The 27,535-nt window shown below is 38.6% G+C and overlaps 1 protein-coding gene across 3 annotated transcripts in view; it reads left to right on the forward strand.

Annotated features, from left to right (window-relative positions):
- Positions 1–988: 988 nt before the first annotated feature.
- Positions 989–27,535, forward strand: part of atrnl1a (attractin-like 1a) — a 266,096-nt gene continuing 239,549 nt past the window's right edge. For all 3 annotated transcript variants that reach the window (XM_084390795.1, XM_084390794.1, XM_084390796.1), the window contains exon 1: positions 989–1,712. In XM_084390795.1, the coding sequence (XP_084246921.1) occupies positions 1,369–1,712 (344 nt within the window). In that variant the 5' untranslated portion in view covers positions 989–1,368. The remainder of the gene's footprint in view (positions 1,713–27,535) is intronic.

Here is a 27,535-nt window from a genome sequence, read left to right on the forward strand (position 1 = left end):
TAGTGGCAATGTATTGTAAGTTGCAGTAGTCATTTATTGTGACGTATATCCAAGTGAAGCTGCTTCTCGAACAAGAAAAAATGTAGGGCGGGTCTTGATTTTGTCCATCCAACCTGGAATTTATTGGATGGTTGTGGTTTGCTATTGCTGTGATCTCATGTGAGTGACAGGTCGTCCCGCCCTCGTGCCAGTAAACACGTCATCAGAGAAGAGAAGTCGCTGCAAGAGGGAGGGGAAGTTATGCTGCGTTCACAGCATTTCATAATTACCGTAAATAAAGCTTTGTATACTTGTCATGGTCGGTCTGCACAGCACCGCTTCAAGTCAAACACACCTAAAAGCTAAATAGATACAAACGAACAAAGCTAAATAGATATATTTCAAGAAACAAAAACTATAAAAATGATAAAAGTATAACAAAATGACAAAAAATTTAATTTAAATTTAAATAAAAAATTAAATAAAAGCTACTATAAAATATAAATAAGCAATGCAATAGCAAGAGAACAAGAGAAAACTACTGTTGTTATGTTGAGATCATGAGAAATTATTGACTACATCTTTTGTATTCAGCAGTAGAAAGAATACACATGTTCGGAATCACATGGGGGTGAGTAGCTAAATGATGACAGAATTGTCATTTTTGGGTGGAGTATTCCTTTATTTTATGACCTTGACAAAAAAAAAAACATTGTCTCTTAGAACTTCGGTACCTCGCCTAAATATACCTATAATGCACAGACCACAACTTTTATGACCCCCACGACGCGCGCAGTTCTAGACAAATAAATGAATAGAGCGCTGTCACTTTAAATGTTAGACGACTAGGAGTTTCCCATCCTACTATGAGAAAGGACTGGCTCTTGAATATTAATTGCATCACGTGACCGATTGGGCGCGCCAGGAAGGTTACCAATCAACGCTAGCGTAATCTACTTAATATTCATAATCCAAACCTTTTCCGTAGTAAGATTCGTCATTTCGCTCTGAGCTCAGCTGGAGCACCAGTAGGGAAGGGAACTGCACATTGTTTTGGATAGGAGTTGAGCTGTCATTCCCCTCCGAGTGCATCTCTGAGAGAAACAAAGGCGAAACGGCAACAACAGCACGACTTATTGCTCGGAAACGCATGCTCAAATCATGCAGTTATTTTTGCGACTATGTTGGCACAGTTTACGAACATAACGGCACATCTGTATCTCATATGTCGCTATTTCTGGAACGATATAAATGATATGGTTTTGGCTTTTTTTGGAATAACGCGCTGCGTACAACCTCAAGAACAGACTGGAAAAAGTTCCTTTACATATTTGGTTTCCAAATTCCTGCATGGTGGCAATGACAACAAACTACACATTGTAGCAAACCATGAGGAGTGTTTCCCTGCTCTGTAAAGAATTCAGATTTAAAAACCTGAAGTCTAATGAAGACTGTAACCTTATCTCTATGCTTAGATCAGAGGAGAACGGGAGGATGGATTTTGGCAGAAGAATGTCTCCAGCCTTCTCCACGAGGTGTTTCCTATTTAGGACTGAGGAGCTCAGGACGTACCTTTTCACGTTTGTGATGTTTTACCTGTTATTATGCACTGAAGGATCCTATTCCAAAACCTGTGATAAAAACTGCATCTTTGGAAGATGTATCAATGGAACTTGCGTCTGTGACCAGGGATGGGCTGGAGATCAATGTCAACATTGCCAAGGGAAATTCAAGTGAGTAACGCTTTTCCCTCCGGGTAACAGGTTCATTGTTTGCAAACAACGTTTACATGTGGCGTTAGCAGTACATTAAGGCGGATTACAAGAGTGTGGAACTGGAAAAGCTTTTCCTTTCTTGGTTAAGTGTTTGCCTTACTGTGATTAATAGCGCAAAGGCCAGAAATAAGCGTTTTCGTTTTTTTTTTTTTTATCCACTTGCCTCTTGTTGTTGCATACAGCATATATTCAGAAGGGAATTATATATATATATATATATATATATATATATATATATATGTATATATATGTATGTGTATATATATATAAAATATGGATATTTTATAAATTAATATAAAATGGATATATATCCATATAAAAAGCTTTTAACGTTCATAGAACCTTTGCATTGCTCAAAATATTCTTTATAGTGGAAAAAGGTTCTTTATGTTATTAAAATGTTATTTACACTATGAAAAATAAAATGGTTCTTTTAGGAACTGTTCACTGAAAGGTTCTTTGGGGAACCAAAACGGTTCTAGCATTGCTGCAAAAAAAACTTTTGGAAACTTTATTTTTAAGAGTGTATCATCATAATAGTCAGATACTGAGTCTAGGATTCATGAAAGGTTACAAGTGTAACAAGCGTGACGTGTTGTCAAGTCAGAAGACATTGTAGAGAACTCTTCATCATGTCATTTAACTTATAAGAAATTACACATTTGTATCTATAAAATCATCAAGCATAACAGGTGGTATAGGTATTGAGATTGTGGATTCCAATCAGGTCTAAGTTGAAGTTTCCTTTTGCAGAACTCTTTTGACTGAACCGTAAAAAGAAATCACTAAAGAAATCGATACTCGGTTACTAACGTAACCTCGGTTCTCTCTAGAAGAGGGAACGAGTATTGCGTAAGTTAGCTTACGCTACGGGTAAAGTCATCTTTTCTCGAGATATGAAGCCAAAAATTATCCTTAATTTTTATATATTGTCAACGCAGTGCAGCAGCTAGCAGACATAGAGCGGGCTATCTAGCCCGCTCATTGGCTGCTCTGCGGCAACTGCAGCAGCCTACAACTGAGCCTGGCGCCACGCGTCACAGCCCGCCAAAATGGGAGTGGCTTAGCGTATATAAGGCAGGGCTCGGGGGCTGCTAACCTGGTTTTTGTCGACTGAAGCGAAGTGAGCTCGTGGCGTGAGCACGGCGGGTTACGCAATACTCGTTCCCTCTTCTAGAGAGAACTGAGGTTACGTTAGTAACCGAGTATCGTTCTCTTACGAGAGGTTCTCTCGTATTGCGTAAGTTAGCTTACGCTACGGGAACCCCTTGTCAACGCCGTGCGCGCCTAGCATCCACTACATGAGTCCCAGGGGAAACCCGGGGAACACAGAAAAGTTGGAAACAGGCGGCCAACAGAGTGGGCCAGCACATGTTCATAAGCACACAATAGGGAGTGTAGAATGGCTCGGCCGGTCTATACTGACTTAACACAACCCCTTTATAGTGTAGCTCAACCAGGGGAGCTAAATCGAGTAAGGTGGCCCGGGCACGATGAATCTGGGCAGGGCACACACACGACTTAGACTGATAGAAGTTTAGCCTGCAGGGCGGGAACTTCCAGGTTGTAAAACCTAACAAATGTAGAGGGGGAGGCCCAGCCTGCCGCTGTACAAATGTCATGAATGGAAATCCCGCTGGACCAAGCCCACGATGAGGCCATGCCTCTGGTGGAATGAGCTCTGATGCCCAAGGGGCACTGCAGGTTTTTAGATGCATAAGCTGCCGCAATAGCGTCCACTATCCATCTGGACAGGCTGTGTTTCGAGGCGGCAAGACCCTTGGTGCGCCCTCCAAACGAAACGAAAAGCTGCTCCGAGCGCCTGATAGCGGCGGAGCGCGTGATGTAATTTCTCAGTGCTCTGACAGGGCAGAGGAGGTTTCTATCAACCTCGCTGCTAGATGCCGGCAGGGCTGAGAGGGAAATGACCTGCGCTCTGAAGGGAGTGCCCATCACTTTGGGGACATAACCATGCCTCGGTTTGAGAATGACTTTAGAGTCATTAAGTCCGAACTCGAGACACGCAGCGTTAACTGATAATGCGTGTAAGTCACCCACACGTTTGACTGATGACAGTGCTATCAGAAAAACGGTTTTGAGCGTGAGGTATTTCAAATCCACAGTTTCTAGAGGTTCGAAGGGATGAGCTTTCAGGGCCTCCAGGACCAGAGAAAGAAGGAACCGATGGGGGCCGCGGGGGATTCATCCTCCTGGCTCCTCTAAGGAAGCGGATGATGAACTCGTTCCTTACTATTGCGCGGCCGCGCGCCGTTTCAGCGAACGCAGCGATGGCCGCAACATATACTTTGAGCGTGGAGGGGGACCTGCCCATGTCCAGCAGCTCTTGAAGGAAGCAAAGCATCCACGAAACCCCACACGTTTGTGGGTCAAAATTTTTGACAGTGCACCATTTGTTATACACAGACCATTTAGACGCGTAGAGCCGTCTCGTAGAGGGAGCTCTAGACTGCGTGATCGTGTTCACGACCCCTTTTGGCAAACCAACGAGTATCCGTTGATTATCCATGCATGCAGAGACCAATGCTCTGGATGAGGATGCCAGATCGAACGGCGGGCTTGAGAGAGGAGGTCTCTTCTCACCGGGTCTCCGCCATGGGGCTGAGTCCAGCCGCATAAAATCCGGGAACCACGTTTGGTTCTCCCAGCGCGGGGCTATAAGGAGCACCGGGTGGCGCGTCTCCCTGATTCTCCCGATGACCTGTGGCAACAGTGAGATCGGGGGGAAAGCGTACAGCGGGTCGCTGGGCCAGGCTTGGGCCAGCGCATCCTCGCTCTTTGAAAAGAACCTTGGGCAGTGAGCGTTGTCTTTTGACGCAAAGAGGTCGACTTTCGCTTTGCCGAAAAGGCGCCACAGAAGCTGGACTGTCTGGGGGTGCAGAGACCACTCCCCCAGGGGAACATTGTCTCTGGACAGTCTGTCTGGACCATCGTTCAGGTGACCGGGCACGTGCGCTGCTCTTAGCGAGCGCAGTGAGTGCTGAGCCCAAACGAGGAGGCGTCCCGCCAGGGTGCAGAGAATCTTGGATTTGACACCACCCTGACGGTTCACGTAGGACACCACTGACATATTGTCCGTGCGGACTAGTACATGGTGTGCACAGAAAAGTGCTTCAACACGCTCTCGACCGCTAACATCTCTAGACAGTTTATGTGAAGGCGTTTCTCCCGGTCTGACCAGAGGCCATAGACCGGCCTGCCCTCGAAGAGAGCCCCCCAACCTAGGTTGGAGGCGTCTGTCGAGATAGTTTTTCGGTGCGAGATGACTCCCATTGTCACTCCCCGCTGGTACCATTCGGCCGCCAGCCAGGGCTGCAGGGCTGAAATACAGCCCTGATCCACACTGACTTGCGAGCTGGCGCGGGCCTGGCCAGATTCCTGGGTCGACGAGGTGGAGCGGTGTGATCCGGACCACTCTTCGCTGTCCGAGGCCAGGAGAGAGCAGCTGTCGCCGATGGCATTTTCATCCGCTTCATCCCCTGAGGCGACGGCAGTGCGGGCAGGAGCTGGCCACTGCGCGTCGGGAAAGGGGGGCGGAGAAGGAGAGAGGGAGGCTCGCGGGAAGGGTTCCGGTGAGAGCCTGGCTGGCACATCAGGCTCCGGTGGTTTCTGTGAGCGGCGTTTCTTTTTGCGCGACCCAGCAGAGACAGGCGGAGTGACAGCTTAGGCGTCGAACAAGGCGAGTCGAGCCCGCAGGATCGACATCGGCAGATCTTTGCAAAACTCGCAGCTGCCTGAAGACAGAGCGAGGGCTGAGTGGTCTCGTCCCAGGCAGAGAGCGCAGATCAAGTGGCGGTCTCTGTCGCTGAGAGGGGCTCGACAAGAGCCACAGAAAATGCGAGGCATTTTGCAACAAACGCCTCACGCTCTTTTAGAAAAGTGTGTTGCGGTGGCGAGCACACAACAGAAGCACAGCAAAAAGGATACTGTCGCCGGATAGCGAAGCAGGCACGGATGGCTGAAGGTGGCGAAGACGACCGGCTTCCTCAGACGCTTTCCTCGGCTTGCTTGTCGCTTGCTTCGACGGCGGATCCTCTCAGATTCCAGCGATGTGAAGAGCTTCGCTGAAGAGACGAAAATCAGGTTAGCAGCCCCTGAACCCTGCCTTATACACGCTAAGCCACTCCCATTTTGGCGGGCTGTGACGCGTGAGGGCGCGCACCCTCAACCCTCGAGAAAAGATGACTTTACCCGTAGCGTAAGCTACCTTACGCAATACGAGAGAACCTCTCGTAAGAGAACTAATTTAATTTCGCTGAGACACCAATGAGATATATGGAGAGCAAATTGAGACCTTGGTTTTGTGTAAGTCTCCTGCCTCTCAGATATTTCTCCTAAGAAACCAACCAGAGTAATCTCATATCTCATAATAATTGCAAAATAGGTATTTTGAGGTCTTTCAGAAACTGCTCAGATTTCCTCAGAAAACCTGCAGTAAATAACATTTCTTATCACATTTAGCCAAAACCAGATTGTCTGGCCAATTCACATTGCTTGTGTTTATTTTATTTCTCCCAAGGAATTTAAATCAAATATAACTGAGAACTCAGTAAAATCTGATCTATGAATGAGCATCTCTGAGAATTATATTCTCAGTGTTTTAAACTTAATGCACATTCAGTGGTTAAATGAGCTGTATGTAAGATTGTGGCCAAAACTGGTACTGCAATCACTTTCAAATTACTGTAGAGAGGTGTATCCCCTCCCCCTCCCCCCTGACTCGAGGTTGCCAGATAGGCTGCAGGATCCAGCAGGAACTTAGGCTGCTACATAGCTGTGGTAACTACAGCAGAGCTGGCAACCCCGATGCCGAAACACTACTGACTTCGTGATTGGTAGATAGGTGGAGGGTGGAGCATCAGGCCAAAACACAAGATGACAACATCAACATCAGTTGAGGGCTGCAACTTCACTTTTTAAATGACAATATCCTGGCCGGACTACTGTTGTCAGTGATATAAGTATTTGAAATGAACATGATTTCTTAATGTCTAGTGACATATCAGGGCCATTTTATGATAAATTGAAATACATTTCTTACATACAGCTCCTTTAAGTAGTTGAATTTAGAGGTATACTTACATTGGAGCTTGAAAATGGTTTCCTCCTTGAGTTCAAATACATTGTGCTCAAGTAAGGGATAATGATGTGGTGTGTTTGAACTGGCCCTGTGATTCTGCTCTCTTTGAAGAATCGGCCATGCTGATTATGTTCAATCATGTGTAAGTGACATTTTATCTTTTGCAAACGGAAAGTGGTACTTTTGGCTGTAGAGGAAGTGTGAAAATAGGTAGACTCCTATGTGTTGTTTTCAGCAGCACTTTCATCCAAATTTGGGTACTCTAATGCTGTACTTTATATCTCAAAATAGTTGCTAGAAGATTATGGGCATGCAGTGTCACTCATCAGAGTCCCTTCTGGGGAGGTGAGGAGCTTATAAAGAGCTTAACTGAAGGATCTGACCTTGTATTTCCCTTATCTTTGAAAATCTCCACAATGTTTATTTCATTTCAAAATGCCTTGTAATCTGCCAGAGAAGTGCTTGTCAGTCAGAGATTTAAGGGAAAGTTCGCCCAAAATGTACGCACTCTCATATTAATCCAAACCCATATGAATTTCTTGTTAAACTTTATTTTAAGGTGTCATTGTTACGGTGTAATTATATATTTAAGTACTGAGTAATATTAAGCAATTACATGTACTTACTATAGGGTAAGGGTTAGGGTAGGATTAGAATTTGGTTTAGGGTTAGTTGCATGTAATTATGCATTATTTATTGTTATTACTATGGTAAGTACATGTAACATATGTAACAAGGACACTGTAAAATAAAGTGTTACTGAATTTATTTTTACCGTGGAACACAAAAGGAGAAATTCTAAAGCTTTGTACTGAAGAAGAATTGCATCATTTTTGTTATGCAGATACTATGGGGGATGCTTTCAAGCTTAAAAAAAAAATGACACAAAGCCCCATAAAAATGACTTAGGTACAATATTATTATTCTTTTTTATTTTTTAAGTTCCACAATAACTTTCAGTGTAGAAAGAGACCAAAATTTAACTTCAAGTCTTTTAATGAAAGACTTTTGTCTTTGTTTTGTCTTTGTCACAATCATGTCATTGTGCATGATTATTACGGACGGACAGACAGACAGATAGAAAAATAGTTCTGGAGTACTGTATAGCTAAATAGTATATAGATAGAAAAGGAAAGGAAATAATGTGTTAATCTGAAACCATTGTGAGATAGTTTGCAATACCCAACTCTACCTAATTGTGACAGATAGATAGATAGACAGACAGACAGACAGACAGACAGACAGACAAGGAAATAATGCGTTAATCTGAAACCAGTGTATTTTTAGGTAGTTTGCGATACCTAACTCTACTTAATTGTGAATGACTGACTGACAGACAGACAGACAGACAGACAGACAGACAGACAGACAGACAGACAGACAGACAGACAGACAGACAGACAGACAGACAGACAGACAGACCTTGTGATGAGACCTTGAAGTTGTCTTGCATCATTGTTTTTACTGTTCTTATACTGTTCCTTATGCATTTTATAATATTTACGTGCATTTTTTATATTTCCTGACTGTTTTAGCAGAGTAGGCATGGCCTGAAAGAGAGCCCAGACTGTTTGGGAGCACTGATTTGAGCTATATGGAAATGTTTGTGCAAATGTATGTTGGTTTCCTTCCTATTTATTGTATTCATTGACTTGTTTTAACTCTTGTTCTTAATCATCTTGTGTACTTATTTATTAATCATGGTAAGGCCAATTTCTCCAATTAGTAAGCGGGGAATGTGTGTATTTAAAGGAACACTCCACCGTTTTTTGAAATAGGGCTTATTCACTGTCTTTCTTACATTTAGTTAGGTGGGCAAACGCATTTTTGTCTCAGTGCATGCATTGTTTTAGTTTGGCAGCGCCACCGCTAGCTTAGCTTAGCATAATGAATGGAATCCTTTGTTGCCAGCTAGCATGTCGTGAGTAAAAGTGATCAAAACATAAAAAACAAAGAAAACGAATTACTTCTTGTGGCCTGCATATTCACAACGAGTACAAATAGCAATGCAGATTAAGACTAGGCGTTTTCCTAGGCAGATATTGACTTGGGACCAAATTGGGGTGACCCATACACAAAAGAAATATATTTGAAATATATTTTCAAAATATATTTTTGGAATATATGCAAATATTTGATATTGGCCCAATAAATATATTTTAGTTAAATATATGTAAATATATGTTCAGATATGTTTTAACTTTTGCAAATTGTTTCATTTGAAATATATTTTGAAATTTAAAAAGTTAAAATTTTCACAAACAAACAACACATTTTCAGTTTATTTCTTTAGATAGACCACTACAGCTGTGGATGTGGGTATGGGAGAACAGTGCTTTTCCACTTCCCCCACCCACATTTTACAACAATACAGTTGTTTAATAGTGTGTGTATGTAGTGTTAGACACTGAGTTCTATCTATTGTTTAAGTGCACTTCACTGTTGGAGTGTCACTGTTATACTTGCATCATAAATATTGTGCATATTTTCGATATTTAAATGACTTCAAGAAAGATGTCAATAAAACAACAATAAATCTAATAATTGTACTTAGTGTTAGGTACGTGCCACCTAATATGGCCTAATAGTCCTAGGAAAGCAACTATCTGTCATTTTACATTGCAGTCATTTAAATGTAAGTACAGTATTTATAATAGTTGTGTGTCATAATACAGTAGTGAAATATGGTAGCCTACTGTTGCGTATAGGGAAAAGGTAGAGGAATTACTATGATCAAAATACATTTTCGACCCTTCTTTGGCAAGCTAAACATTTTATGACCATATATTTTGTCATATATTTTACATTACATGTTATAAATGTAAATATATTTCACACTTAACATCATATATTTTTGTTATATTTCAGAATATATTTCAAAATGATAAATATAAGTGAACAACGTCAATGTATTTGGAATACATGCCACATATATTTTTGACACTTGAAAATATATTTCAATATATTTATTTTGTGTATGGGGAAGCACAGGCAAAGCACTGCTACTTGGGCGCAGAGATATCACGCAACACCTGAAACGCGTTGCGCAACACCACGCAACACGCTTCCACCGTCACTAGTGGAAGGGAGGATTGGAGGATGGATTATGGTTTGAATGAATTTGAACAAGGTTATTTTAGCGTTGCTTGAGCGCACTGCAACTCTGGCCTCCATAGTTGAAGAGTTGGTAGTGTGTTAGTACCTAACAGTTCTAGTTTTTAGACAGTTTTTATTGATAACCTGCTTTATTTCTGATCTTAACCATATTCATTTGCACATTCACTTTGATAAACATCTTTTTAGATGGCAACATCGCTCCCGTATTTACATCTTTGTGTGATTCTCCTTGTGACTGCTTGGGTCTCTATCAGACAGACAGAGAAGGAAAGAATGCGTTCATCTGAAACCAGTGTATTGTGAGGTAGTTTGCGATACCTAACTCTACTTAATTGTGAATGTTGTCTTACCAAGGAAGGACAGGTGATGTCAGTGTTTAAAAAGTATATTATTAAGTTTCCTTCCTTATCGTAGTTTATGAAAAGCGCTATCAAAATGAGAATGAAGTTACTTGGGAAAATTTACTTAAAATTTACTTAAACTTTACTTTCTGGAAACATTGCAGATTATGGTTCCTGCATGGAGATTACATGGCTTCATGCTTAACATTAATTATTTAGAAACGTGTTATGGATGTCTCGCTGTAGTGGTTTGCTTTTGGAGTAAAAATGAACTAGCTGTTCTCCAGTTATAATTTATTTACTTCATCCTGGAACATATTTAGTTGTCCTGAGGGAGTCAAAAATAGCTTCATAAAGATATTTCAGAAATATTCTCCTGCTGATGGACTTTGTGGGCACTCTGCCAGTGGGAAATCATGTAATGCCTTACTTAACGCCCCATCTTAAAAGAATTGAATAGGAAGAAGATGTGAAATGTGAATCTTGGACCTTCAGGGGTCACAGTGGATGGCAGAATTGTGTCATACAATTGCATTTCCTCTCATTTAGACCACTAATATTGTTATGATTGAACATTTGTGTCAGTACTATTGAAAGTGGAGCTGAATGCACAATGATGATAATCATGCTTCATATTTTCTTTGCTCGTTAAAAGCATATTGTTGCAGTTATCATCAGAGTTCTGGTCAATTAGAAAGGATAGTTACTTTTTTTCAAACATAATGAAAATGCAGATGCACATCTAGCAATAAATTTGTTAACGGATCAGATACTAAATTAACTAAATAAAGCAAATAGATGTACAATATGGAAGTCAGTTTCAAACCCTGGCCAATAGGGTCATTTTGATTACTATAATAAATATATAAGCATCTGTATAGGATATGTTTGCCCGGTTTCACAGACAAGGCTTAGTCCCAGACTAAAATGCATGTTGGAGCTGTCTTAACTGAGACATCTTAAAATATGCCATTGATGCACACAGTAATGTTTTTGTTTTTTCTAAGGCATGTTTACAAAAGCTAATTAAATAAAATAATTTATTACATAATGTCCATATGTCCAGAAATGACCAGTTCTAAAATAATACAAATAATGCAGATGCCTACATCATGTATTTATTTAAGTACCGGTAGAAACAATGATATCATTTAAGAAGTTATAACAAGTTGTGATCATAATGATTACAATATATAGAAAATGTGGCAGTTGTGTATGTTGATGGCATCTTGAGGTAAAATTGTTGATGTTGTACACTGGGGGTGGTGGGTGAGGAGAAGACCCCCTGACATGATTGTAAATTGCTTTGGGTGTAGTAGTACATAGTAAATCGCTATATAAATGCCTCATTTAATTTAATTTAATTTCATTTCATTTCAAGCTAATGGGAAATAATTAGCCTATATTTGCTGTTCATAACATTTCAAGCAACAGATAATCATCTGTGTTTCATCTGATATATACAAGGTTATGAGATGTATTATGTGGATGCTTGGCTAAAGAGATGTGTCTTTAATCTAGATTTAAACTAGCCTGGGTTTCCCCATGCTGCCTTGCGCGCAGTGCGATTTTATTCACGCTGCTAGGCAGCCTGGACACCATGGACCAGATTTTCCCCTCAAAAAGGGAACCAATCACAGAACGGGGAGGGAGCAGCAAGACGATGACGACGTCTATGCAACACACCGATGCAGTTTGTTTATATCTATGGATCCAACATGGCATCAGACGCGAAGTTATCTTTCGATGCAGCCTTAGATAGTGTTCTAAGTAGTTTAGAACGCAAGTTTATTTCGTCTTCTTCCTCGTCGAATTTCTGTCGCTCTACATACGTCATCTGGTATAATTGAAACGATTGGCTATGAGCTACGCACAGGCGCATTTGATAGACATTCGTAGCGCCCAATAAACGGCTCTGGGCATTCGTAAACCACGCCTCAAATACGAGAAAATGAACATGTGGTTCCCAGACCACGTCTCAATGAGAAGAGGTCTGACGTTAGCCAGGCTAGATTTAAATGGGGAGTGTGTATCTGAGTCCTGAACATTATCAGAAAGGCTGTTCCAGAGCTTTGGAGCAAAATGTGAAAATGTTCTCCCACCTTCAGTGGACCTGGGTATCCTATAGGTACTACCAAGACAAAAGTCAAGAATTTTGTTACCTTAAAGAGCGTGATGGATTGTAGATCAATTAAATACACAGGAGCTGAACCATCAAGGGCCTTATAGGTCAGTAGCAATACTTTGTAATCGATTCAGAACTCAATAGGTAACCAGAGATGATAAAATTAGTGTTATATGATCATATTTTCTTGACCTGATAAGAACTCTTGCAGCTGCATTTTGGACTAACTGTAGCTTGTTTATTGAAGATGCAGGACAACCACCTAATGCATTGTAGTAATCCAGAGGTGTGAATGCATGAATTAGCTTTGCTAAGCTACAGAACATGTTATCTGCTTCTGATGCAGTAATGTTTCTGAGGTGAAAGAAGGCTGTTTTTGTAACATGAAATATGATTTTCAAAAGCCGCTGTCTAATATAACACCCAGATCTTTAACTTTATCTTTTGGTTCAATAAGTAATACCTCAGTCTTATCCGAATTTAAGAAAATTACTGGTCATCACATATTTTATATTTTTAACACTGTCAGCTTGGATAATTTAGAGATTTCATCTAGTTGTAATGAAATATATAATATCATCATATAGTATCATCAGTGGAAACTAATTCCATGTTTTCTTAAAATGTTACCAAGGGGCAGCATGTATATTCAAAATCAGATGGCCTAAAACAGACCCTTGCGGCACTCCATAATTTACTGACGTTAACTTGGATAATTCACTTTTTAAATAAACAAAATGGTAATGGTCTGATAGGTACAATCTAAACCACCTTAAATCCTGTCCCTGTATACCAGCGTAATTTTGTAGTCAATCTGTAAGTATGTCATGATCTATATATTGTTGAAACGCAGCACTAAGATTAAGTAAAACTAATGTTGAGATGCAGCCTTGGTCAGAAGCTAGAGGTAAGTCATTTGTAATTTTAACAAGATATAATTTTTTTTGCAGCACAACTAAGCGCATACAACTTTTAGTATTTTAAACATAAATGGAAGATTTGAAATGGGTCTGTCATTTGCCAATTCATTTGGATCTAGTGGTGGTTTCTTAATGAGAGGCTTATTAACTTCCAGCTTGAATGGTCCCAGAGATAGAGAGTTATTAATATTGACAAGGGACTCTTCTGCTACAGGTAACAACTTTTTCAGTAATTTAGTAGGTATTAGACTTAGTAAACATGTTGTTGGTTTAGATGTAATGATAAGTTTATTTAACACTTCCTGTCCTATTGCCTTAAAGCACTGCAGTTGTTCTCGAGGGGCAATAATTGAGGCTAAATCATAAAACGCCAACAAAGGTTGTACATTTACAATTGTATTGTCTGATGCTTTTGATTTTCTCAGTGAAGAAATTCATAGTCTCCACTACTACTACTCCTAAACTGTGATGGAATATTCAGGTCAGGTGACGTCTGGTTATCTGGTAATAATCTGGCCACTGTACTAAATAAAAACCTTGGATTGGTTTGGTTATTTTCTATGAGTTTGTGGAGATGCTCGTCCCTGGCTGCTTTTAGAGCCTTTCCATGTGATTTTTTTTTTTTTTTTTTTTTTTTATACTTTAAACAGCTTTTCCTTTTTAGTACACATCAATAAGCATACATAAATGAGTTGGTTAAAAATAAAAATAAAAAAAACCACTAACAACATTTGTCCTTCTGTAACCAGAGGGGGAGATTCTTTTTTTCCATAGAACATATTTGACTTACAATGGATGAAAAAAGATCCACATCAAGAGGATTTCTCTTGAGCCAACATTAAGTGACAGCTTTTTTTGTAGGCGACCAGACAGATCTTCAAGAGGTATCACTTTAACCCCTCCGGAGTAACCCAGAGGAACATATTGGGAAATGACAGCCTTATATCCTGCACATTAATTGTCCCACCCTTACCCAAAAAGGCTGAATATGCGAACATAACCAGAACATGTGGGCTGAGTCAGCTTTTAATGAACCACACTCCTTCCAGCAAGGGTGTTGTAATCCCAGAAGACTGAGATTTTTGCTTTGGTGTTATAAAAAATCTAATCAGACTCTTTCATCCAAAATTGCTCCAAAACAATGAGTTTCCCAAGCATGTAACCATACTTCCTCAGGTATATCCTCCCATCGCTTTTTAACATAGTCAACTGAATTTTTATTCATTAAGAAGATAGTGTTTATGTGGCAAGCAGGACAAGGCCGAGGGTCGTGAGAGAACGGCACGAGGCCTCATGTCTCACAGAGGAGCTATGGAAGCATTAAAAGAGGAGCGGCGATAGTGAAGGATGGAAGAGGACCAGGCCTAATTTAACTAAGGCCTAATCCTGGCTTAATCTAAGCCACGTCTGTGAAACCAGGCCATAGTGTATAATATTTCAATAATGTAGGCTATTAAAATAATACATAACAAACATGTTTGTTTTTGTTGTGCTTGATGTTTGTCAAGTCATTTAGTCATATTATACACAATTATGTTGTCTCTTTCCGCAAGTCTTCATTGTAATTCATAGCCCTGTTGATGACCTCAGATGTATTTTTAGAGGGTTTTGCGTGAATGTGTGGATGGATATGCAGTGTTATGAGAGGATGTTAGTCGGAGCACTGCAAAGTCACTCCCAGTTCTTTCATGTGAAACTGTCCTTTAGTGACAGTGTCCTTCTGCTGATCTCTCGGAGTGCGTGTTGTTTATATGACCATCTGTCCATTACAGGATAAACTAATCCATCTGAAATGGAAAAAAGCTCGAAATGGACATTCTCCAGCTGCCCCACCTTAAACTTTATCCCATACACACTTTACAGTTTTTGGCAGTGTGTGTGGTGTTTGACTGGGCTACTTTTTGTATGCTAATGTGTGGTCAGCTTTATTTTTACTTACATTTATGTATTTGTTTAATGAAATAATATAAAATCTAGTGATACTAGACTAATTGGATGATATTTGTGAATTTTGGAGATAAAAATATTGGCAATGTCTCCACTTGGCCGCTTAACGTTACACAATCCTGACAGCCCCTATTTATTAACAATTCTTATTTTATGTTTTGTCAAATATTTTTGAATAAATTCTAATAAAATTGTATGTGATACAAGTTCTGTTTTCAAATATATTTTTGAGTAAATATAATGTTAATTTGTGCATTTAATTGCAATTAATCTGTGTGTGTGTGTGTATATGTATGTATATATATATATATATATATATATATATATAATCACTATTTATATAATCAATATAAATAGGCCTACTGTATATTTATATCTCACTGTTTATGTTCATCCCTAATCCGCTGTCATATTTCACATAAAACTCTACACCAGATGCTAATAGCTAGTATGGCAGCGCCTTAAATAAGGTTGCGTTCATACAGTGTTTTGTCTTTAACGAGCATGGCAGCCGCATTCTTTAACCGAACAGACACCTGCACATTTTCAGGACTCAAAACTGCATTCCCGACAAACCCACGCTGAATAAACGTAACCGCACTGGACAACTAGTCGTCTGGCACGTCATGTAATGTGAGAGCCACACTGACAGTATAATCATGATGGGTTTACTCATGGAGATGGAGAAATGATTTGCATTCATCCAAACGCTGTCAATCCCAAACAGTGACTATGCAATGCAGCCATCATGGACATTTGTATTACTGATAAATGGCTTTTCATTCTTGGCACTTCATTTTTTCATGTTGGAATGTTTTTGTTTTTATGATAAAATGTTTGAATAAAACATTGAAAGATTAATGGCAGATGTTACGGTTATTATTTATTAGTAGGTTAACTAAAGGATTTATCGGCTGATCAGAAAATAATTTGATTCATCTTAAAACTATCAACTGATTAATTGACTAATCTTAAAAAATAATCGATAGGTCATCAAAATAAATGTTAGTTACAACCCTACTATTTACTATATATAATATGAAATTATTTATTAAGATTTATTAATTTTAGTTGTTTAATGTGCTTTTGTCATTTTTTTAAATTTTTTTTATATATCTATAGCTGTTATTTAACTTTTATTTTTAGTTAAACAATTTGAGTAGAGTTAAAGAAAAATATATATTTATTTAAATTGTGTAAATGGTAAGATTAAAACCACTTTCTTTTAATTTGAGTAAGTTTGCACCCTGCTTTCTTGTCAACAGCCTTTTTTATAGATTAAAAATCACTAAAATCTGAGATGCTTGACCTTGACCACTCATATCCTCTTTTAGTAGTAGAGTAGTATGCCACACACTGTTTTGTGTTTTAACTGCAGACTGGCTAAAGACGGTTCCTGCGTCTGTTCTGCTGTCTGTCTTTGTATCTCCATATGTCATTCACTGTTGATTCTTTGATATTTCTCAGTCTTTCAGTCTGTCTCACTATGTCAGATGTTTCTGTTTCTATTTTGTATCAGCTGTCTTAGGTCTCTGACTGTAACCTCTGCTCTGTCTTTCTTTAGTCGGGTACGCTTGTACCTTTGTGCATTTGAATGTGTATGGAGTCAGGATTGTGCAGTTATATTTCTGTGTGCAACCACATAATATAAGACATGCAATTTGAAAGACATGCTTGTGCACCATTCAGAATTTGATTGAGAATTATAGTTGTTAATTTACTAAATTTACCTTACAGTTATTTTTAGAGATCAACATATATAGTTTTTTTTTTTTATACTGATACCGATTATTTGTAAGCTCATCAATGTCTTTTAACCGATAAGCAGGACCGATATTTAATGTTTTACTTCTGCTTTTGTTAAATGTCATTTTAATAATATCACAATAATAAAAACATACCATGTTTGTTTTTATTTTATAACTGCAGCAGCAACAATAATATTAACAATAGGCAAGATAATTGACAAAGTGTAATCGGTAGCCTAACACTTTACAATAAGGTTCATTAGTTAACATTAGTTAATGTATTAACTAACACAAACTAACAATGAGCAATACGTTTGTTACAGTATCTATTAATCTGTGTTAATGTTAGTTAATAAAAATAAAGCTGTTCGTTGTTTGTTCATGTTAGTGCATTAACTAATGTTAACAAATACAACCTTTGATTTTAATAATGTATTAGTAAATGTTGAAATTAATATATTAACTAAGATTTTTAAATGCTGTATAAGTATTGTTCATTATTGTTCACTCAACTAATGAACCTTATTGTAAAGTGTCACCGTGTAATCTATTCAAATGGAGAGCATAAATAAATAACAATGGAGTCTATCAACTTTGCATATATGTAATTTCATTTTAAACTACAGTTTGCTAGAAATGTTTAGGTGTTGTTTATTAGGCTATATTCAATTCTCATGTTTAAATAATAGCTCTTAATCCTCCATCCCATTCCGGTGAAATATTAAGTGCAGTGCGGCATTCAGGGTGAGGTCACTTCTGAAGGCTTCTGACCTGTACTGTGTTTGCTTTACTGAGTCTCTGGTGTGTTTTCCAGTGCTCCTGCTGGGCTTGTTTTGATCGTCTATGCTAGAATACATCCTCTGCTCCATTCCTCCCATCCTCTCTAGTCCTCTTTCTGTCGCTCTCATCTTCTCTCCTCAGGCTCTCTTTTTCACATTCACTACAGGGGTGACATTTCAAGAGGGTAGAGAAGGATGGTTCATCTTAAGTTCAACACAAAACCTGCATGTGAACTCTGCATTTAATTATCCCTCCTTAATCCATCCCATCCAGTTGTTTTTTTCACTTGCTGCCTTTTGATTTTTTTTATTTTTTCTGTAGATCTTGCACTTTTCCTCAGCTTTAACCTTCATATTTCAATTAATGCATACCATATGGCTAAGGAACATATGGAATACTACTGATATATTCACAATGATTTTGCTGGCAATATAGGATTAAGTAGAGTATTGCAATGATAACTTCAGTCTTTCTGTATGTCTCCTATCTGTCTATCTGTCTGTCTGTCTACAGATATAGACAGATATTTATATATATATATATATATATATAGACCATGTTCACCTATTATCTTTTCTTTTTGCCTCGACCTTTTGGCTGTTTTTAGCTAATAATTTTCAGCCCTGTTCACCTATAATCTTTTTGTCTTGGCCCTTTGGCCTTGTGTTTTGTCTTTTTTCGCCTTCTCACTGTTTTTCTCTTCCTACTCCAACAACTGCATCTGTGTGCAGCCAGTATCTGTTTGTCTCTTTCCCTTTTCCTCTCATGGTGAAATGACCGCAGTCTGACACAGAGAGCATGTCCGTCAGTCAGTCAGGATCCCCGTGGGATTGTCCTCGACTCTATGATATCACCTCGCAGGCATGATTCTGAAAGCTCTGTTCAGGGTGTGGTGCTCTGGACGCCACAGCGCGCTTTGATTATTTGAGTTGAACTCTGGGTCTGCTCTTGGCTGACTGCAGAGCGGCATCAGTATACATGAGCTCTAGTTTACACAAACTGTGTCCGATTCCTCACAGCAGGGCCAGATGAGCAAGGCTAAGAGGCCAGGCCTGATGTCTTTAGGGACGTAATCCCTCATCCTCAATGGCAGTCTTACAGTTTGGGAGGCGGTCAGCATTTAGTGGCTCCCCTGTAACTTCATATAAATGTGTTTGAGTTAACACTCATCCCCTGGAATATGCGTTTGTTTGGACAATTTTGTGTGTTCAAGTGGAGAAAAATAAGTAACAGTAAGTTTAGGGGATGTTTGCTCTGTCATTTATTTATTTATTTATTGCTGAACACGTCAGACATGCACGTCATGCTGCCTGGGGTTGAGTAATGTGACATTTGTGGTTTAAGTGTAGTCAACTCACACTTCTCTAGAACCATGGTTGCAGTTGTAATAACTGGCAAAACTGTCTTTTGAATTTTGTGGCATTACAGAGTCATATCCAATGATGAAGTAAAAAGTTATTATGTATGGGTCACTACTAGATAGTACACAATCAGTTTTCAACAAGTTTGGATACATTAACAAAAGATAACATGAACGAACAATAAACAATACTTTTATAGCCTTTTTAATATCTTTGTTACTTAATTTCTACACATACATTTTTAAAATGAAATTGCAGGAACTACACTAAAAATTGATGTAGTATTTAATTTGAAGCAATTTTTCCACAAACAATTAAAAAAATAAAAAAACCCTGCAAGTAAGTAGAAAGACATAAATGGTATTTATTTTCTTGTATAATGTACTCCAGTAATCTTTGTTTTATTTACAACTTCAAAAAACTGTATTTTTAAAGTACCTGTCAAAAGTTTGGAAACATTAAAAATTTTTAAAGTCCCCGTGTACCAGAAGATGCAACCGACATTACTTCAGTGTTGTGACATATTTCCAAGTGAAATGGAATATTGAATACAGGGCAGGGTTATACTTTAGCGCAACTCCTCTCCATCCCTCGCTCATAGCAGACTGATGACTGGAGGGGAGTGGTTAAGGATATTCAACCCAAGCCATCAAACTGACGTCATCAGAGAAGGAACGCCATTCTAGAGCGGATGCAAATTTTCAGATTTTGATTAAAGATTACCAATCTTTAATCAATTTTTATGTGTAATAAAACATACATTTTTATGTAAATTTTTTCATTTTTTATTATTTGAATTATATTGAAATATGGTTGTTTTTTTGTTTAAATTGTGAACATAGCTGCTTTAAAGGAACACGCCACCATTTTTTGAAATAGGGCTTATTCACCTTCTTTCCTACATTTAGATAGGTGGGCAAATGCATTTTTGTCTCAGTGCATGCATTGTTTTAGTTTGACAGGGTCGGCCCTAGCTTAGCTTAGCATAATGAATGGAATCCTTTGTTGCCAGCTAGCATGTCATGAGTAAAAGTAATATATAAAATAAATAAAAAACACCTAATTATTTTTTGTGGCCTGCGTTTTCACAACAAGTACAAATAGTGATGCAGATTAACACTAGGCGATTTCCTATGCAGATATTGACTTGGGACTATATTAGGGGGAAGCACAGGCGAAGCACTGCTACTTGGGTGCAGAGATATCACGCCCAAGTAGCAGTGCTTCGCCTGTGCTTCCCCCTAATATACTCCTTAATATATAAGTTAATATCTGCCTAGGAAATCGCCTAGTGTTAATCTGCATCACTATTTGTACTCGTTGTGAATACGCAGGCCACAAGAAGTAATTAGTTTTTTTTTATTTTTTTTATATCACTTTTACTCAGGACATGCTAGCTGGCAACAAAGGATTCCATTCATTATGCTAAGCTAAGCTAGCGCTGACCCTGTCAAACTAAAACAATGCATGCACTGAGACAAAAATGCATTTGCCCACCTATCTAAATGTAGGAAAGAAGGTGAATAAGCCCTATTTCAAAAAACGGTGGAGTGTTCCTTTAATAACAAATAATTTATTAGGGATGTGTAAGTTGTTGCTAGGCGAAACGTAACTTGAAGCTATTTCATGACATTCTATTTAAATGTGTTTTTAAAGCGGAAACACATCTCCTTAGCCCTACCTTGGAGTTGGTTCTCCCTACTCCGCCTATGGGTAACATTGTCCCTAACATCTGCTATTGTATTCATTTTGGGTTTGAAACAAAATGAGGGTGAGTAAATGATGACAGAATTTTAATTGTGGGTGAACGATCCCTTTAACTAACACTTGACTAGTTATCTTTTATCATTTATATTAGCGATGTCCTGTCCACATTGATCACACAGTAAATCTCAAATGCTGCCAACACAATCCTCATGAAGCAGTTTTTTAATCCTGAGCTGTAATCCAGCACAGTACAATCACAGTGGCAGTTCCTCTCATTAGGGAGATGGAACAGCAGACTTCAGCACTAATCGCTTTGATCTGTGTTTGTGATCCAGTACCCAACCATGCTCTGTTTTGAAATGCCACAGTGTCTGTCCTGTGTGATCCTGTGGGTTGAGTTACTCATGACTGTTGTTGTCTGAAGATGACATCAGTGGCAGAGAAAAGTGCGTAAATAACCATTGCTGTGCAAACATTTCGACATCACTCTTGGGCTTGGTGATGTTCTCCACACTTTGGAGCATCAAGCTCTGTTTTAGCTCTTAATATATACTTGTGGTCTGTTCACCACTAAGGGCTTTACAGGAAAACAGTAAATGTTCATTTTACACTTAGACATAGTCTCACTCTAAACCGCTTTCAAAGACCTCACCCACTAATTACCACTTTTACAGTCTCTCTGTGTCCCCATCAGAACACTTCTACTCCAGTCTGGTTTTTATTTATAAGATGGGTAATTTTGGATGACAGCCTGTTTATCTCTGTCTGTTGGTTTGGTTTGGACTTAAATGCGCTTAGACCTAACTATAAAGTCTATACTTGATAAATATTGGTTTAAAAACAGTGTGTTGTGCTGAACTATGTTGGATGTGTAAGGGTACGCTTACACAACAACGATGTGTTAAAAAATTTTTTTTTTTTTTTACAATCCTTTTGCATTTTTCACGTAGAGACGACAGCATTGTCAAAATGATCCCCGTTCACCCGGATCTGCGAAAATGACAAAAAATGCTGTATTATGCATGTCAGCCCAGTAGTTGGCAATGTCACTTTGTAAAGAAACACTATGCTCCTATAGACTGAACACGTAATGCGCACGTTTTCACAAATTCACCTTTTTGTGGTTTACACGGATACGATAACGTTATCGTTTTTAACAACTTTGAAACCGGTGTTAAAATTTTTGCATATTCAGGCCCCCAAAAACACCAATGCCATGCAAATGAACAGCCACAACTTTTTTTAGTTTAACCCATTTTTAGTTGAAATCCGTGTTGTGTAAACGGCCCCTAAATTTCTCCTCTTTTGAAACCAAATAAAAGACACATTTTTCTCTGAGGATTAAGGTGTAAATTACCTCCTGTTTTTGCATAACTTTGAATAACCTCTGAGAAATCTCATCCTATAAACTCATAAAGAAATAAAGAAACGGCCCATTTTCAGGTATTTTAAATATAATGTTGTAAAATCCAAATAAGCTTTACAGATCATTATTGGAAAGGGTTTAAACAATGTTTTTAATGCTTGTTTAGTAAACCATAAACAATTATTGCACATGCGGAACAGTTCTTAATACACTAACAGTTTACAGGCAGTAGACTATAAAGGTCACAGTTGCAATAGCTTAGGACATTAAAAAGAACTGTCTATTGACTCTGAAAATCACCAGAAGAAAGATGCCCAGGGTCCCGGATCACTGATCACTGATCACATCTAGTTCTGGGATGAAACTCTAAATGGCGCAGGCTGATAGGTCTTTAACTCATTTGGTAGCAATCACATTATTATCTACTATAGCACAGCTGATTGGTTGCTGTTGCATCAGCGGCCAACGAGCTGCGGCTCAACATTGAAACAAATACCGGTGTGTTGCTGTTAGCTGTATGCAGCGCGCTTTCAGAAACCCTCCACCTTCCCCAGCTCCACCTGTATAGATCTGCTAAGGGGGTTAAATCATGTATGTTACATGTACAGCAGCAGCAGCAGCAGCATGTCTTACATGCTCACAGCAATGTCTGTGAATGTATTGGCAGTGGCAAGTCTCGGTACTTGCTCTGCAGCAGCAGCAGTGTAGCAGATCTATTCGATGCACGGGAGTACTCTGGTGGACACACCAGATACTGACTTCTACTTTTGATATCAACCCTGCCCCCCTTTGTTCATGAACTCATCATTATTCCATTTCTGTTCATCAAATGTCTGTGAAATTTGTTTTTTTGCAAAACTCAGTTTATATACATACATACATGTACATTTATCTGTATGCACAGCAATTCTATATCATATATACTTTATTTTGACGTGGAGTGGACGACAGTAACTAAAGTTTCTCATTAAGAAATATTTCTTCATTATTCAGCTAGGATGCAATAAATAAAAATGACAGTAAATATCAAAAGTGACAGTAAAGACATTAATATTGTTACAAAATATTTCTATTTCAAATAAATTTCTGATAAGAATCCTGGAAAATTGTAAGTTTAAAACTAATCCCATCTACACAGTAGAAAGTGTCATGTGAGGGTGTAACCTGTGGGAATGTTTCAGTTTTATCCTGCCCTGTTGAAAGGAAATCCATTCTGTCTCTGAAGTGGTTTGACGGGATAAATTTGGATTAGCCTTGTGCTGAGGAGGCAATGATTTTCAGTCGTTGATTCGGGCTGAGACTCTACTCTGCTGTCAGCATGACTTTATATTGATATCAACTGAACAGGCTATGCTGGTTCAAAGCATCATGTAACAGGTGCTCTGCTCGGAGTAATCTGTGTTTGTGAGTGCTGGCACGTCCACTGAGACCCTTTGTGGACTGTGTTTGTATGTGTTTAACTATCCTTAATCCAGATAACATTACAATGCACTGCTCTCTTGTTTTCCCAAGCCTCAGGGAGTGGTTGTTTCACTATTAAAGCAGTGTTTTTTGGCTGTTGGAAACTGCTTTTCCCAGCAAAAGATAAAATAATGGAACCCCAGTCGCTGGGAAGTGAACTCAGAGTAGCCTAAAGGCCTCATTATGCTTCTGCGTCGGACATACGCCGGAGCCTATACGCCGTAGGCAACGTATTGGTTTTAATTTATACTTCTGTGTCGTTGTCCGCGTTGACGCGCACCTGGGGAGCATGTGAAACCCCGAGGGAGGGGTTCTGGCAGACCAATCACAGCGCTTGTGTCCGCGTAGAATTGACGCGTTGTTACATTTTTGGAGAGGTGCACGTCAGGGTACGCCGAAGGGTACGCGCGCTACACACAGCCTACGACGTAGCTACGGCGGCAGTTCGACGCAGAAGTATAAAACAGGCTTAAGTGTTGTAAAATTGTCAGATTACCTTTACCAGTAAGTGTACCACATCTATTATTCTTATATTAAATGCCTTTCCATTTTTTTCCATTGCACACATCAGCACTAAAATGCTCTTTAAACTTATATTTTGCTGTAAATTACCTTTAAACCAGTGGTTCTCAACCTTTTTGACTTTAAGGCCCCCCTTTGTCCAAGACAATATTGAAAGCTCCTTCTATATAAGCTGATAAAGTAAACAAATAAACATTTTGTTTGTCGTTGTATATCTTTATTTTTAATGTTTTTTTATAGCATTTTAATTAAGATTATGATAGTATAACTACATTTAAATATAAAATAACAATACTTATTATACATTTTGGAACCCTGATTGAGAACTACTGTTTTATCTGCACATAATATTTTAACTGTTCCAGTAATCTGTCTGCTAATTCCTTCATCTGTTCAGGTGGAGAGAAGCTCTTTAGTTTCAGAGTGTGTCTAATATGACATTTTTTACATTTTCAATACAGGCTTACAGCGAAATATTGTGAGTAATTATGTCAGCTTCTTCAGAATATATGACTCAAACTCTGTGACAGCAGACTTCTTCTATCCTTATACAGTATGTGCTTAAAGTGTTAATCTTATGGCTTTGTGCACAGCATCAATACAAGAATTTTCTGACCATGTTTCATCAAAAATGAAAATTCTGCCATCACTTAAGCCACAAGTGAGTTCTTTGAGTCCCAAATACAGTTATGTTCACACACAGTTCAGTTATTTACAGGACTGACACCACATTCTATAACCGAACACATGTACATTTTCAGGACTCACAACCGCATTCTTGGACAACCCTTGCTGTGTAAACAGAAGCAGACTGGACAACTAGTTGTCTGTGAGCTGCTCTGCGCTGCACAAACGCATGTCTACTGTGTGTTGCGGGTTTTCATGTGTGGTTTCAGTACCTTACAGCGACAGAGATATGAGCTGTGTGTCATCTGATGGTTTTAGATCTTGTCACTGTTCTCCACCAGAGTTTCACGCGACTTAAATGCTCCTTTCTCCACCCAGGTATAAAAGCTGCTGTTGCTTAATGAAGATTTGATGGATGAACTTGCAGCTCGATTAGACTCTTTTCATGTCAAAAGTGATAAGATAAATATGGTAAGGGCTTGACTCTCGTCGCACTTCATATAGACCGTATTTGAGACGCTACTAATTTGCTGAGTGAACAGGACATTTTGAGACTCGCATCTGTAAAGTAAATGCAGTTGTCAATCCCCAAAAATTACATTGTAAACGTAGCCTTATTCACACTGGCTTAATCTGAATATGCCCATTTCCCTACTAAATAGTAGGTGAAAAAGTAAATGCCTGAAATTACAATATTCATAAAATTCCCCTGGCAGTATTCTGTAGTGTGCATCAAATGGACAATTGAATATCCCATGAGACTATGGTAGAGGATTTGTGAATATCAGTGAAGCGCACAACTGACACTGGTAGATCACATGACAAAAGTTAGACATCCGGATTGCATTCACACTAGCACATTCATTTTTGAGCGAACCCCTTTTGAGTTTGCCCTTTACATTGGCAAAATGTTATCATAGAGGAAGCTAATTGCCAAATATAAAATGTACACCTTACTTAGTTGATTCATAACAGTTTAATTTGATGAATGATAGCACAAATGGTAGATCAGGAAAATTATGTAAATGTCATTTCAGAAGTTTCCTCAGGAAGGTTGGATGTGTTTCTTCTGTGAACTCAAATGTCAGTTCCATAAAAAAAAAAAAAAAAAAATATATATATATATATATATATAGTACACATATATAGTACCAGTCAAAAGTTTGGAAACATTACTATTTTTAATGTTTTTGAAAGAAGTCTCTTATGCTCATCAAGCCTGCAGTTAAAAAAGAAAAAAAAACAGTAATATTATGAAATATTATTACAATTTAAAATAATGCTTCTCTTTTTTAATATATTTTAAAATGTAATTTATTTTTGTGATGCAAAGCTGAATTTTCATCAGCAAGTACTCCAGTCTTTGGTCCTTCAGAAATCATTCTAATATGCTGATTTATGATCAATGTTGGAAACAGTAACTCTTCCCAGATATAAATCCCTTTAGCAAGCAAGATGATGTCAAATGCGCTGCTGCATTAAAAGACCCCCTAAAACAACTCTCTAGGTTTCTGAATGATGAACTATTTCACGGTTTGGTCTATATTTGAATGTGTGTTCAGTCATGAGACCCTCACACTCTGATCTTTAACGTCCAGCTCTGAAGGATTGTAGACTAGCAGTGAAGGACCATTTAAGGCTTGGCCATTGTGGGGTTCTATTAACTTTCTCTTGACCTTATCCCTGGCTCTGTAGATGAATGAATGGATGGTGGGAAACTGACGAGCCGTGACTATCCGTCAGAAACCTACTAATATCAATCTCTGCCCTTGCTGACCCCATTGTCTCTAAGCATGAGTGATTTTTCATTTTTAATGAAGGGCAGTGCCAGTAGGTCAAGGTTATTTATGAAAAACGACCAGATCTTTCATTATTAGGTCTCCATTGTGGATCAGTGCGCATGCAGTGGATATGAACACACTATACAATAACACAGGCTATATTTAATCTTGCAGAAAGGGTGATGTGTTTTGACTGGAACTGACATTGTTGACGACAGACAGTTTTGTAGTGCGAAAAGAACAGCAATCCAGTATGATGTGGGTGACACAACCAGCTAAATATCCCTTGGGGTGTTTGATTCCAGGTTTTTCTGAAGTCTGTTGTTTCTGTGACAGCTTCAGCCGATATAGTGCACTCACCTGCTATGCACTGTATAGGGTTTAGAGAATGAGTGAACAAGTTTGTGATTTCAGACATAGCAACAGTCAAGTACAACTCTAGGGCTATTCGGAGTTGAGGAATCGACTTTTGGAGTCATCTCCCTATCACCATTTATTTATTTTTTCCACTTTTTTTATCCATCCTTTTAAGTTTCATAAAAATAAAATAAAAAATTGAACAAAAAGCAACTCTAGGGCTATTTGGAGTTGAGGAATCGACTTTTGGAGTCATCTCCCTATCACCATTTATTTATTTTTTCCACTTTTTTTTATCCATCCTTTTAAGTTTCCTAAAAAAAAAAAAAAAAATAACGAAAAGCTGATAAAATCGTTTTTTTGCGGAGATTATTTACTCTTTCAGAAGTTGTGTAATAGCACCCCCTACCATATAACAGTGAAAACACGGAAAGCCGGAAAATTCCGTCAATGGCGGCCGCAGAAAGCGTTGTTTCATAAATGACGGAATTTATTTATTTATTTTTATTTTTTTACTGTTGGT

Source organism: Rutilus rutilus (assembly GCF_951802725.1).
Source record: "Rutilus rutilus genome assembly, chromosome: 20".
Classification (NCBI taxonomy): Eukaryota; Metazoa; Chordata; class Actinopteri; order Cypriniformes; family Leuciscidae; genus Rutilus; species Rutilus rutilus.